This window comes from Gracilinanus agilis, chromosome 4 (assembly GCF_016433145.1).
Source record: "Gracilinanus agilis isolate LMUSP501 chromosome 4, AgileGrace, whole genome shotgun sequence".
Lineage (NCBI taxonomy): Eukaryota > Metazoa > Chordata > Mammalia > Didelphimorphia > Didelphidae > Gracilinanus > Gracilinanus agilis.
In genome coordinates this window covers 173869663-173885547 of record NC_058133.1, presented here as the reverse complement: position 1 = coordinate 173885547, position 15885 = coordinate 173869663, and the positions used below count along the sequence as shown (strand labels likewise).

General features: G+C 33.4%; 1 protein-coding gene across 1 annotated transcript in view; it reads right to left on the bottom strand.

The window, feature by feature from the left end:
• The window catches only part of BCAS3 (BCAS3 microtubule associated cell migration factor), an 881625-nt gene that overhangs the window by 473269 nt on the left and 392471 nt on the right, over nt 1–15885 (bottom strand). Inside the window, exon 15 of the mRNA XM_044671669.1 lies at nt 10243–10393. Coding sequence (XP_044527604.1) covers nt 10243–10393 — 151 coding nt within the window. The remainder of the gene's footprint in view (nt 1–10242; nt 10394–15885) is intronic.

Below are 15885 nucleotides of genomic sequence, written 5' to 3'. Positions count from 1 at the left end.
AAGGAAGGAAGGAAGGAAGGAAGGAAGGAAGGAAGGAAGGAAGGAAGGAAGGAAGGAAGGAAGATAGATGGATTAAGTTTCAAATAAAGAAATGTTCCATTCATAAAACTTTTCAGCAGGGAAAAGTCATTCTGGCTTTATTTCTAATACAAGCCTTGTGGCTCAATGAATTGGCAAAGGACCCCTGAAGCCAACAGTACTTGCGAATCAGGTTTTTTGAGGATGGTGATGACAAAAGTATAACACCTCATTGTTGATATAATTAAAGAAAAAATACTGTTTCCCAAGAAGAAAACATTTATCTTTAATTTCCTTTCCTTTGATTGCTTTATCAATGATTTCCTCCCAATTTGAGCATACATGTCTTGTTTTAATTTAAAGGCAACAACACAGTACTTGAAATTCACCGATAATATATGAAAAAAGGCTATAAAGCCCTCTTTCCATGACTATTTTAGAAGTAATGTTCTTATTCTCTTTAGAAGTAAAAAGTTCACCTGTAGCATACACATTCCTCCTTCAATCTAGTTAATATGATGCTTTCTTCATACACCGTTGGTAGTACCAGATCTTAAACTGTACTATAAAGCAGTAATCATAAAAACAATTTATTAGTGGCTAAGAAATAGAAGGGTGGATCAATGGAATGGATTAGGGGTGAATGACCTCAGCAATCTAGAGTTTATTAGACCCAAAGATGCCAGCTTTGGGGATAAGAATTCACTATTTTTATTTTTTTTTAACATTTATTAATATTTATTTTTCTGAAAAGTTAACATGGTTACGTAATTCATCCTCTTACTTTCCCCTTCACCCCCCGATTTCCCCCTCCCCACCATGGCTGATGTGTATTTCTACTGGTTTTAACATGTGTCATTGAACAAGACCTATTTCCCAAATTGTTGATAGTTGCATTGGTGTGGTAGTTTCGAGTCTACATCCCCAATCATGTCCGCTTCAACCCATGTGTTCAAGCAGTTGTTTTTCTTCTGTTTCCACTCCTGTAGTTCTTCCTCTAAATGTGGGTAGCGTTCTTTTCCATAAATCCCTCAGAATTGTCCCAGGTCATTTCATTGCTGCTAGTACAGAAGTCCACTACATTCTATTTTACCACAGTGTATGGTCTCTGTGTACAATGTTTTTCTGGCTCTGCTCCTTTCGCTCTGCATCAATTCCTGGAGGTCTTTCCAGTTCACATGGAATTCCTCCAGTTTATTATTCCTTTGAGCACAATAGTATTCCATCACCAGCATATACCACAATTTGTTCAGACATTCCCCAATTGAAGGGCATACCCCTCATTTTCCAGTTTTTTTGCCACCACAAAAAGCACGGTTATAAATATTTTTGTACAAGTCTGTTTATCTATATCTCTTTGGGGTACAAACCCAACAATGGTATGGCTGGATCAAAGGGAAGGCAGAATTCACTATTTAAAAAAAAAACTGCTGGGAAAATTGGAAAACAGTATGGGAAAAATTAGGTTTAGATCAATATCTCATACCCTATACCAACTTAAGTTCAAAATGGGTATATGGTTTAAAAATAAAGAGTGATATTATAAAGTAAATTAGGGGAACAAAGAATATAGTTTATCTGTCAAATCTATTGAGCAGGAAGTATTTATAACCAAACAAGAGATAGAGAATATTACAAGATGTTAAAAAATAATTGTTTATATTAAATTTAAAGGGTTTTGTACAAACAAAGCCAATGCAACCAAATTTAGAAGGGAAGCAACAAAATAGGAAAAAAATTTGTAACAAAAGTCTAGGTAAAGGTCTAATTTCTGAAATTACATAAGAAACTAAATCAAATTTATAAGAATCTAAGTCTTTCCCCTATTGATAAATGGTCAAAGGGTATGAACAGGAAGTTTTCAGATAAAGAAATTAAAGCTATCAATAATCATATTAAAAATGTTCTAAATACCTCTTGATTAGAGAAATGTAAATGAAAATAATTCTGAGATACCATTTTTTATCTATCAGATTGGCCAATATGACAGTAAAGGAAAATAATATATGTTGAAGGGAACATGGCAAAATTGGGACACTAATGCAGGGTTGGTGAAGTTGTGAATTGATTTGATCTTTCCAGAGTGCAATTTGGAATTACTCCCAAAGGGCTATTAAAGAATATGTACCTTTTGATGCAGCAATACCTAGCAATGCGAGGTCTATATACCAAAGAGATAAAATAACATAGGAAAGGACCTGTTCATACAAATATATTTATACCTGTTCTTTTTGTGGTAACAAAAAATTGGAATCTAAAGAGATGGCCTTCAATTGGGGAATGGTTAAACAAAATGTGGTATATGATGGTGATGAAATATGATGATTTCGAAAAGAACTGGCAAGACCTACATGATCCAATGCAGAGTGAAATTAGCAGAAACAGGAGTACATTATAAACAGTAACAAATAATGTAGAATAATAAAAATGTGATAGACTTTGCTACTAACAGCAATATAATGATACAGGACAATTTGGAGGGACTTATAAAAAAAAATGCTTTCTACTTCCAGAAAAAGATCTGTTGGAATATAAATGCAGATTATAACATATGATTTATCACTTGACTAATTTGGGTATATGATATGGGGTTTGGGTTTTATAAGATTATTCACCTACAAAAATGAGTAACATGGAAATGTGTTTTGCTTGATAATACATATATAACCCAGACTGAATTGCTTGTCAACTACGTGAGGGAGAAGGGAAGAAGGGAGGGAGAAAACATGAATAATATAACTTTGGAAAACCTATGTGGAAATTTGTTATTAAAATAAAATGAAGGGAAAAAAGTACTTGCTCATATAATGCCTGATGCAGAATTAAAAAAGCAAACAAACAAACTTGGTCAGGGCTTAACATTGGGCTAAAACTAAATTTCATTGACTGCCAGTATAAGAAGCCAGAATAGTACAGAAGTTTTAAAAGCTCATATATAATAATTGGTACTGAGTAAGTAACATACCAGACATTCACTTAAAGTTGACTAATTTCACTTGAAAAGATCAGACCTAACTTCTGTGATAGAAAGTAATACCTGCTGACATTTAGTACCCAGGATTGCAGCATGCTAAAATATATTATGACAAGTTTTAATGTACATATTTAAGCTTAGCTTAAAGAAGTTGGAAAACCAAACCCTAGTGTATACTAATACATGTAAACATATCCATATTCAGGCATTCTAACAAAAATGAACATATTCGTTATGACTTGACACACTGACTCAAAACACTGGCAAAAGGATGAGGAGGATGCAATTTCCTCCTACCATTATTATACAAGATAGATCATTTCAGAAATCTTATCACTAAAGTATCATTAATTATCTGTTTCTAAGATTTTGGTTTCAGGCCAAAATAAAATTTCCAGGTAAGCAAAGAGGAGCCTACTGGCCTGGAATTGTAAATGTATGTTCTACAAAAGTCTAACTCCCACCTCCAAATGACATCAATTATCCTTGCTTTTTTATAAATCATGATATCTTACCTACAGCACTTGTTTATATTTCATTATTTCCATCAACTGATGGATAAGTAAAAAATATCACTTAATTAACCTAAGAATGTAGCAAAGAGAGACTGGAATTAAATACCTATGGAGATGTGAAAGGTAAAAAAATGAAAGTTCTTAATGTCCTTTCCTCCAAGCCAAGTTCATGCTCTAAACCAAGACAAGGAATTCATTTTCTCTGTGAAGCAGAGAAAGTGCAATTTGCTGTATTCAAGGGAAAGGCAATTCATGAAGGGGGAGAAAAGGAGAAACTTTCATGTTTGGTTCTAAAAGGTAAAGCCAATAAGGAAAGTGATGGAAATGAAATCTAGAGCCATGAGTTCACTGACAGTAGGAAACTCACAAATGAAGGAACTCCTTCTACAAATGCAGTTTCTGAAATCGAGTATTTTAGAATTGCCAAGAAAATTAAGAGGTTAAGTTATCCGAGGTAAACAGCCATTGAGTAGCAGAGGTAGGACTTGTACTCAGGACTTGCTATATATAATTTTCTCTCTACCCACTACAATATACTATGTGGAGAATTACAGAAATTTCTCTTAACTCTTGATTTTTTAATATTTTGCATCTTGAAGATGTCATAAATGTTATAACTTGATGAAGATGCAATAATAAAAATTCTCTGAATTTTTACATATTTAAATTCATATGAGGCAATTACCAAACTTCTAAAGTCTAGAGCTTTCTGATTAGTGGGGGAAAAGAAGATCTCAGGGTATTTAGATTTTCCAAGATAAAATTGAACATCATAATGAAGGTAATATCATAAAAATCCCTTACTTTAAAAAAAAACTAACCAAAATAATTAATCCATGTTTTTCTTATTACTTGTTTTATACACACATAAGGCAAGCATCTGTGAATTCTTACTTAACAATTCCCAACTAAAGATTTATTTCAAAAGAAGATGGAAAAAAAAATAAGTTCTAAAGTGGAGACCAAGTACCTTCCAATCCTTTTCTTACCATTCATAGATAAGGGGGATCATTTGCATTAGTGACTCACAGAAGAGCATATATTGATCTCTACAAATGGCCAATTCAGAGAAAGCAAAATCAATCAGAAGGGCTAGGATAGAGTGGCTGTTAGAGCTAGGTGATGTTAAGAACTACTTTTTGCCTTCATCTATACATCTTGGTACAGCTGCTACCAAAGGTAGCCCTGTGTCCTTAGAGTACTGCTTAGAGGTACTGACCACAAAGGTGTAAAATACATCTCTCTTTTGCCATTTGTAGTACTACAGATCTCCTGTATGACTCAAGAGTGAGACAGGTGTGCCTGTCCCATCTAAATGTCATAAAACAACTCTTTTCAGGAATATCCATTTCCATAAACCAGAATACAGATATTAAATAGGTTAATCACATATTTTGCCCTTTGGAGATTAATATTAAAGCTTTTGTCTCAATTTGATCATTACAAAAGTGGCCAGCTTCTTGGTTCCCGGGCAATTCTTGGAAATCACAGCCTTGTTAATATAGCTCATCATATAACCTAAGTCTGACAAGAGTTCAATGGTCTGTATTTCCCCAGGGTGGAATTGTCAGCTGACTAGAAGCCCTATTCATGGATTCCAGAAGTCTACAGGTGAGTTATCTGTAAATTATGGTCCGAGCTGGGTTAAGTACAAGAAAAAACTACAGTTAGAACTTACATGGAAGCACACATAAATCCAGGAAGTGAGAATTCACAGATGAAAGAGCAATGATAGAGAAAGTCTCCTATATTTATTCACAGTATTAAAAACAGACTCCCAAGGGGCAAGTAGATGGCTTAGTGAGGCAGCCCAGAGATGGAAGATATTGGATTCAAAGCCACCCTCAGATATTTTCTAGCTGTGTGACACAGGGAAAAGTCACTTTAACACTAATTGCCTAGCCCTACTGCTCTTCAGCCTTGGAACCAATACTTAGTAATCAAGTCTAAGACAGAAGGTAAGGTTTAAGGAAAAGAAAAACAGTCCCAGAGTCCATCACCCAGAGCTATATCACCAAATGACTATTAGTATGGACATCACATTTCATAATTAGTAAGTCAGCTAAGTGAAAGTTATAAATAAAAATTAATAGTAGCCTTAGAAACTTGACTTGAATAGGAATTATAAAAGTAAAATAAAGAAATAAAGAAAGATTAGGAAAGAATAAACAGAATAAGATAGCAAAAGTACAGTGGAAAGGATGATGGCTTTGGCATCAGTTTTGGTTTCTAATATAAGCTCTGCCACTAAATAAATATAGGATTTGGGGCAAGTATACCCAGAAGTCTCTCAGATCTCTGAGAAAGATAAGATCATCTCTACATTTCAATTTCCTAATTTGTAAAATGAAAAATTTATACTCTATTTCCACTCTATATCTATAAATATATACAGGGTGAAAGAGTGGGTTGGCATTGCAAACTGATAAAATGGAAACTTTTCTCTGTGTTGTTTTTTTTTTCTGTGTTCTTTGTTCACTAAAAATGTAAAGGTATTTCTGGTTATTTTGTTTGCTTTTTAAAATATGGACTCTGTTCTATTTTTTGCCTCCAGGTCCATAACTTGAGGAATTAATGTTTTATAGGGAAAGATCCAACCTCATACAAGAAGAGAGATAAAATCCTTCTCATTTTACAAACCTTGTATGTTGTATGAAGCAACTATTCTTATTAGAAGTGAGAAACAGAGGAAGTAATCAAATGAACATCATATTAAAAAATTATATTTCTCCAGTCTACAAAATCACAAATATAAAATGAATTAAGGAATGTAAAGTCCAAATGATTTATTCCTAATACATTTGGCTGAAGTCATCTTTTCACTAGATCTCTAAAACATGGGATGAACTTCATTTTTTTTACTTATGATTATTACATAGCTTTGGGGATAACAGGTAAATTACCTCTTGTACTCAGATTCTACTTGATCCAAGCCAAGTAGGTTAAGTAGGAATTTCTGTTCTTCTCTTACAGAGATCTAAGAACCAGATGTGAAGTTCAAAGTAAGACCAACAACTATCAGAATTTGTGCTTCAGAATGTAGGAGGGTCATGTGAAACACTCTACCACTTAATCATAAAACTATTAAGGCATACTGACAAAAAAGCTAGTTAATATGCAGTTCTCATTTCTGGCTAACACAACAGCAACTGGAGATGAAACTCAAAGAAGGTGCCTTCCCCATATCCTTTAACTTCAACCATAACTTCAGTTTTTTTCTCCTGTGAAATGGGGATAATTCTAGTTCCCATTTATATGGTGTTTTACTCACAAGAACACTAAGATATAGGGAATATCATTAATATCTACAGTTGAGAACTGGGGGAACAAATCAGAGTTAATGTATAGCCATGTAACTATTAAGTATCTGAAGTGATAATGAACTCAGATCTTTGACTCCAAGTCCAACACATTTTCCATGACAGCACATTCATTTTTTAACATTTTTACTGTCTATCTAACACTTTCTACATGAGCCTTATCAGATGTGTAAGAATTATTGTTCATACTGTACACAGCAAAAACATAAAATTCAGATTATCACCATGACATGGCCAGTAAGTGGCAGAGCTATTATTTGAACTCAGACTTTTAAGTCTGAGTTCAAAACTTTCTCTACTAAATCATATTGCTTTCTAACAATATTTGATAATACCTACACTTCCAGCTTCACAGGAATGCTGTGAGAATAAGTGCATATATAGATATATAGACATAAACTATAAAAAACCCATCCAAAATATTTACTTCTCTTCATACAGTAAAAAAAAAGGTAACTAGTTGTTGCCTGTACTCAACATCTCCTGCTTCATTATCTCTACCAAGCTATTCTAGAACTGGAATAACATATTCTATACCTTTTTTCTAAGAATCACAATCACAAAATATTGGTTGTCTTCCTTTAAGTTTCAGCTCATGTAGAGTCTTCTCCATGAAATCAATCTTGTATTGACCTATTTTGTATAGATGTTATATCTCTCCAACAATACATAAACTCCTTAAAGGGAAGGAAAGTTTTATCTTTGTTCCCTCAATGCCTTGCATATATTAAGGGCTGAATGCACATTTACTGAATTGTTGAAAACCATGGAAAAGTGTTGTAAATTATAAAATTCGAGAATTTTTTCTATATCAGATTGTCTAAACTGATTCGCCATCATCATGACATGCCAACTGCTTTCCATCCTCTATCTTGATATGAAGTCAAAGGAAAGCTCCCTGGGACCCTGAGATTTGATTATAAAGTACTTCACCATTTCTTTCCCATTTCTTAGGCCCAACACAATATTTCTTAGTGATCTCCATGCCATGGCCCCATGCCCCTACTTTCTATCTCTAGGGCTGAGAAAAATCACTAAATCAAACTCACTTTTCTTGGCAAGGGTATCTTAACCACCTTTTTATTCTATTTCATTCAACTCTGGCTTTTTTTGTCTAATATTCTTTCTTTGACTACATTCTCATATATATGTGCTATTTTACTCTTTTAGAATGCAAGGCACATTGGCACTTGCTGGCTGTGCCAAAAATTAATACAACAATTTGTAAAGAGTAATTTGAATTATGCAAAAAAAAGTGACTAAAATGCCCTGACCCACAGATTCAATTACCAGGTTTATACCAAAAGAGAACAACTGATAAGAAAATTCCCCGTATATTTATTTATTTATTCATTCATTCATTCACCAGCAACACTTCTCATGATAGCCATGAATTCAAAACAAAGTAGATAGATATCCATTGATTGAGGAATGACTAAACAAATTGTGATATAAGAATATAATGGAATATTACTGTGTTATAAGAAATGATGAGAAGCATGGAAAAATCTACAGGAACTGATGCAAAATATAGTGAGCCAAAAAAAAACCCAATAAACTCAAAGACTACAATGATGCAAATGGAGAAAATGACCACATGGACAAAAAATCAAAAGTGGATGTTGCAAAATTATAAAGAAGAAGCATGATATGAGAGGATATACCCAATCCATTACATTGTGGTCATGAGAGGTCTTCAAAACTGTTTTACGTTGGACATGTTTTCAGATTTTTCAATGTATTGATCAAATAGGCTGATTTTTTTCTCTTTTTATTTTTATTGTTTTGTATTTTTAAAAATTCTGTTACAAGAAATGACTTTCTAGGAAGACAAGAGGATAGATAATGGGGAAAATTATGATGTTGTAAAAACCAAGACACGAACTGAAACTTACTTTAAAAAAAATTTAAACACTTTGAAGGCCTTCAAAGTGTTTAAATTGTTTTAAAGTAAGTTTCTTGCTTGATGGCTTTTGCATTGCCAGGGTGCCAAGCCAAGCACACAATAAGGGTTTGATAAGCATTTTTTCACCCTTTACAAATGAGAAAATCACCTCTGTCAAGGTAGGCAGGTCCTAGCCCTGCATTCTGTAAAGAGTTAAGTGGCATGTTCTGACTCAGTTACATGACAGCCAGTAAGGATGAGAGGCAAATTAGAATCCAGGTCTTCCTAACACTGAGGCTAGCTCTTCTCCACTATATCTCATAGACAGCTATATAATACTATTCTTATATTATTATATTATATTATGAATCTCAGAATGTTTGAATTAAAAGGGAGACTGGAAATTTTTTAGCCCTCTCATTCTACAGGTAAAGAAACTGAGGCCTAGAGGAATCAGGATGTTATGATAGTAATAATACATGGACAATTAGTGACAGAGCAGGATCAGGAGAACTGAGGTTCCTAGGCCTATTTAGACCATCAATATGTCATAAACTGGTGCTATAGGCACCAAAATTAGAGTCAGGAGAATTCAAATTAATTATCCAAGGTATTTTGAATTCAAATTAAATATCTGAAGTATCTTGGCATGACATGGCTAAACTTGATTGGAGTCTTTTTACTAGGACATAATAGATTCATAGAAAATTAGAGGTAGAAGAGACCTTGGAGATCATCTGTGCCAGGGATAATTAATCTTCTTCATATCGTGAATCTTTCTGTCAATCTGGGGAAGCCTAGAAACCCCTTTCAGGAATAATGTCATAAAATAAAATGATAGAATTATGAGTAGAACTAATTATATAAAAATTAAAATGTAATCTTCATTTTATTAAGATTTTTTATTAATACATAAGACTATAAAGGAAGGCAATTATATTGAAATATAGTTATCAAAATATTTAAAAAGGAAGTTCACAGAACTGTATATTAAAAACTCTTAAGCTAGGCCAAAGAACATATTTTATACAGCAGGAAATTTTCAGAAAAATGAAGCAATGTACCTAGAGTTATGCTTATAAATTGCCTACAAATACACACTGTCCAAGTCCATATGAAGATTATTAAAGGCAGTGCTAAAATGAGATCTTGCCTCTCTATTACTGATATCAGTCAAAATTAGCCAGAGTATGCATAGAGAATGCTATACTGCAAAAGCAGGAATATGCAAATAACACATTTAGGTATGGGCAAAAACACTAAGTCTGAGCTGACAGATATGGTTTTTATTAGCCAAAGTAAGTTTTTACAATTTGTCAATGTTGTTGTTTTGACAGACAGACAGACAGACAGACAGACAAAGGGCAGTGAGAAGAGGAATGTGTTTTAAAATTTGTACCTAATGTGTTGCCATTAAGTCTTATGCTAGAAGACAAATCAAAACCACATTAATGAAAAGCATCTCATTCTTGTGCATCCACTAATGAAAAACAGCATGATAAAAAGCATCAAGTGTGAGTGGTTACTTACCCTGTGCGTTTTGTGATGGTCCCCAATGTCATTGGCTGCTTGATTTGTGCAAGAGGAACCACTACCATCAAACTAGGGAGTGGGGAAAGTCGAGGGTTGCCAGGGTTGTTGTTGGTGAAATTGTTGTAGGAGTCTTGACTATTTAGTTTTCCTTCAATGAGACAAAGAAATAACACCATTCTGTTAGACTCAAAGAATGAGACCTAGAAAGGTCCTTATTTATTTCAATCCTGTCATTGCAGAAATGGAGAAATGAAGGTTAGAGACATAAAATTAAACAGCTACTTATTATGGATCCAAGCTTAGTAGACTAGGAGGTCCTCACCTTCTTGTAATAGTGTTAATTTACACTCCTAAGGAATAACTGGTTCACTATCACTGTGAATAATTTAGAGGCTAAATACTGTGATAAGCCACTAATCCATTTTCAGCATTTAAGTAGAAATGTTTAGAAATTCTAAAGCCAAGATAAGAATGTATTTCTATAACTGGAAGTCAGTTGAAAGTCAGACAGTATTGTCTGAAATGACCCTCTGAAAGGATCATAAATATGAATGGATTAAACTACTGAATAAAATGAAAGTGACAGAATACCAAATAAAAATCTCATGATCTGTTGCTTACAAAAGATATAAAAGGAAAAATAAACAGGATAAAAAAGAAAGGCTCCAACATTTGCTGTGCATTTGAGTCTAAAAAAGAAAAATAGAGATTTATGTTATCAGATAAAGTGAACATAAAAATTCACCCAATATTATCAAAATAAACTCAGGAATTACATTATAGTAAAAGGAAACATAGCCAAGAAAGAAATATTGAAATTATACACAGCATCTAAATTCATAAAGGAGAGACTTTAATGTTTTTCCCTCACAGATAGACAAATCTAATAGAAAGATAAACAAAAAAGAAAGAACTTATGAAACTTGAGAAATTTAGACTTAAAGATTTCAAAATAAAACTAAAGAATATATATTATTTGAATATACATAAAGAATATATATGAAAAGAAACTAAAGAATATACATAGTAAAGAATATACATTACTAAAGAATATACATATTTCACAGCATAAATTTTTTTAGCATTTTTTAAACTGACTCTGTCAGGAAACAAAGAAATTTCAAATAAATGTAAAAATGCATTTAAAAAGCCAAAAATACTCATCATATCCTTTATAGATCATAATAAAATAAAAACAATTAATTCAGGGAGCACAGGCAAAAGACATATACCTATATGGAGATAATTTAAAGATTCCTAAATGGCAAGCAGATCAAAGAATAATACAGTTAGTAATTGTATAAAGGAAACAATAATGGGAGGAAATTGCAAAATTTCTCAGATATGGTTAATGTAGTTCTCAAAGAAAAAATGATACCCACTCAAAAATAGATTATGGTTAAAAAGAAAATCAAGGATTTAAATCACAACTCTGGCATTTACTGATTTGATGACCATGGGTAAGTCACTTAACTCCTCTAGGCTTCACTTTCCTCACCTGTAACTAAAGATCACATGAGGTTGTATGTACACAGACACACAGACACACACACACACACACAGTACTAGGTAAATCCTAAAGTGCCACATATTTTAGGTTTTAAAGATCTAAAGTAATTGCATTAATTTAGAAATATAGTAATATAGAAATATACTAACTTTGTTCATAAAAGTATGTGTCATTTATTGACAGATATGAAGACTTAGGGGGGAAAAACACTTAACTGAAAATATTTGGGCTAGGGGAAAGAAACTTAAAAAAAAATTCTGTACCCTTATTATATCCTCAGATGGAAGACCTGGAGTCAAAAAGATGTCAGTTCAAATATCATAACCACTGACACAATGACCCTGGCATTTTTTAAATGGTGAGTCCAGCACCCAGCATCTCTTAACTCTGCTACTGGTTAAAAAAAAACAAAAAACAAAAAAAAAAGCAGTTGCCTCCTTAACCTGATGGAAAGTTAAGCAGAAAAAAAAATATTACAAGAGATCTTATGACATAATTGCAAATTTGTATTTTTTATAAATCAAACCCTTTAAAATGTTATTGGCACTCACAAATGTGCCAGTAATAGGATATCTGAAACCAAAAGCAGTAGGATCTTGCAGAAAGACAGGTCTAGTGCCACATCACATTTTTCAACTGAAAGAATTTTTTACTTGCCTGAACCAAAATTTCCAGATTACCCAATTGCCCTCAGGTTCTGGACTAAATTGTGATGCTGCCTTAGTGAGATTGGAAGTCAAATTCACCCAGTCTTAAAGAATAGTAAGGCAGGAGATGGATACCAAAGGGAAAAAAAAGCTACATGTTTTACTATATTCTTGGGATGAAGCTGGCCATCTTCTTGGTTTGGACATGTTTTCCTTCTTTCTGTATCACACTGTAGCCACCACCTTTCAGGCCATTAGCCAAAAAAGCAATGGGCTACAAATTATGTAGACAGGAGGAAAAGAAATGTAAAGAAAAGCAGAGAAAAAGAAAGAAAGGAAACAATGCAGGAGCCAGCCAGCTTATAATAGAATCAAGGGGCTTTAAAGAGACAAGCCATGGTGAATTAGAAGGTTTAGATCATTAACTTGTTTTTCTCTGTTTCTATAATGCTGTGAAATGTCGGCTTTGTCTCCAGTCAAAGGAAGGCCATATTGGGAATTAGGTTCCCAAACAACTGGGGCATTCTAAATAGACACTACACAAACCCTGGGTCAAATCCACACAGGCTGAACTGAAGAGGGTGCTTTAGATTTCAACCCACTACACCCCCAGTGTAACCACCTTTTTCCAAGGAAGAATAACAGTAGGAAAGAGTTTCCCTCACAGGAAGCAGACTGAAAAGCCATAATGGTACTTCAAATGGATTGAAGATAGAAAGGAAAAAAATCTTAATGAATTTCTCATCTTTCTAAAGACACTCAGTGCTTTCTTTGCCCTCTCCTCAGGGTCATTTAATTGAATATAAATAGTAGCTTATTGGCTTCCCCCATCCCCTACTTACCATTTTTAACCCCTGTTCATACATTCACAAAAACTAATGTCTCAGAAAGAACCTCAACATTTCAAAAGTTAGTTTGGCTTCTGTTTAGCAGTGTCAATACTAAATAGACCTGAATTGAAAAAAATCTATTGCCTATCACAACTGATCCAGGAGACAAATTACTTCTAAGCACTTCACAGAAAAAATTAATGACAAACAGGATGGAAAAGTAAAACAAAAATGAAAACTATAAAAATGACAGAGAACATTTCCCTTTATTTTAAACTTTCCTTTCAAGATTCACATGTTAGCAAAGTCAACATGAGCTAACTTACTCATAATTTTGAGGATTCCAAAACCTCAATTGTCCTTTTTTACAAGAGAGATATTGTTATTGCCACACAGAACCTACTTGCCAGGAAACCTCCTGTCAAAACTACTCCATGACTCATGGTTACCTTCTCTAAGGGGTTTAAAGAAACCTTATCTGACAGACACTAATGGTCATGAAAGGTAATTAACTTTTTCTACCTCCAATAGATAACCAATAGAACATTATGAGGTGGATTCAGGTGAAAAATGGAGTGTCCTAGAGATCAGGCAGTTGTAATCTGAAGTTTTCAGATTTCTGTTGTCAGTGTAACTGGGTTAAATTAATTCGAGGAATGCTACTATTACAGACAGCATCTAAAGAATGTCCTTTGTTCCATATTACTAAGACATATACAAGTAAATCAGATTATCACAACTTTATTGCCCTACAATTCTTTTTATCATATTAAAAAATAATGCAGCCAGTAGTTTTAATTGTTTCAAATCATGACTTCCTGGCTTCTAACAAAATATAATTTTTCAAATGGTTTAGCTACCTATAAGTTAATAGGCTGCGAGGTTAAAAGGACAGAAAGAAATACAAAGAAAAGTTCCTAAACATCGTATTTCCAGAAAACAGCCAGAATATAGACTATTAGACACAATGAAGACAGTATAGCATTTATCTTAAAGAATGAGTCTTCAGGCAGGGAAGGTTGCCACAATGTACATACAAAGTTAGCTACATAAGTATCATAAATACACAGGGCTATAGATTTTTCTTTCTTTTTTATCATCAAAGTATGAAGGAAGCCTTCAGAATTCAGGTAATGACTTAACCAAATGCTCCATATCCCCAGGTCACAAATGAATGTTTTTACAATACTCAGAGATTTTAACAGAAATGTCAATAAATGTCACCTTGGCAAAACAAGAAGAATCTAAGGCACAGAAAATGAAGGTCCATTTTCCCTTCATTTCTCTTTTAGAATGCATATTAAAGTTAACGGAAGTTGTCTATACATGTCAAGGGGATAATTAGGGCAGCATTCGCAAGATATACAAGACATGAAGGGTAGTCAAATATGTAACAGAAAAATAAAAATACCCAACACACAAAGTGAGTGGCTAAGTGCACAATAAATAGTGTTGGGACTTAAGTCAGAAAGGATAATATTCATGAGTTCAAATCTGGCCTCTGATACTTACTAGCTATGAGACCCTGGACAAATCACTTAACACTGCTTGATCCATTTTCTTCATTTGTAAAATAAGCTGGAGAAGGAAATGGTAAACCATTTGAGCGTCTTTGCCAAGAAAAATCCAAAATGGGGACACAAAGTCAAATACGACTGAAAAAACTAAACAACAACAAAAATACACAAACCATGAAGGAGCACTAACAGAGTATTTGGGATCTTGCTTTTGGAAAATATAAGTAACAAGGATAATTTTATTATGTGTAGATATTTAAAAGACATTTAATATCATACCAGTGAAGCAGATATACATGTCACTATTGCAGATTTGTCACAAATAACTGATTTTTATCTATTTGGTTCTACAACTGGATTGCAGCACTGAGTATATAACTAACTCAGAAAACCTCAGATACATCCTAGTCATTTCCTATTTAGTGAACAAATATTTACTCAACATATACTGTGTACCAAGAAATGTAAGAAGCATTTAACAGAAACATTAGGGTTTGATGAAAAAATAGACTATACAGTAAGAAGGGAAAAGTTAAAGAGGATTTCAAGATTTGGAACCTGGGAGATCAGAAGAAGAGTGGTAACATCACCACAAATACCACCACCACCAATAAAAAATCAGAAGTGATGATTATGAATGATACATTTTAGATATGTTAATTATGAGTTATGGTACATAATCTTAATGGCAATACCTTGTACCCAATTAGAAATACAAGACTGCTATGCAAGTAATTAGGCTAGAAATATAGATTTGGGAATCATAAGGAAAAAGATCACTGTTTTGTATTTTTTTGTTTAATTTTTAAATTTAAATTTTATTTAACCTAATTTTATTTTTATTGTCATGCGAAACACACATTCATATTGGTCATTGTTGTAAGAACAAAATCATACATACTCCAAACCCCAAAATAAAACCATAAATACACTGATGTGTGAAAGACAACTCCAACAGTTCGTTCTCTGGAGGAGGATAGCATTCCCCATCATAAGTCTTTCAGTATTGTCCCAGATCATTGAATTGCTGAGAGTAGCCAAGTTTTCATGGATAATTATTGTCCAATATTGCTCTTATTTAATACAATGTTCTCCCAATTCTGCTAATTTCACTCTGCAACAGTTCCTGCAGATCT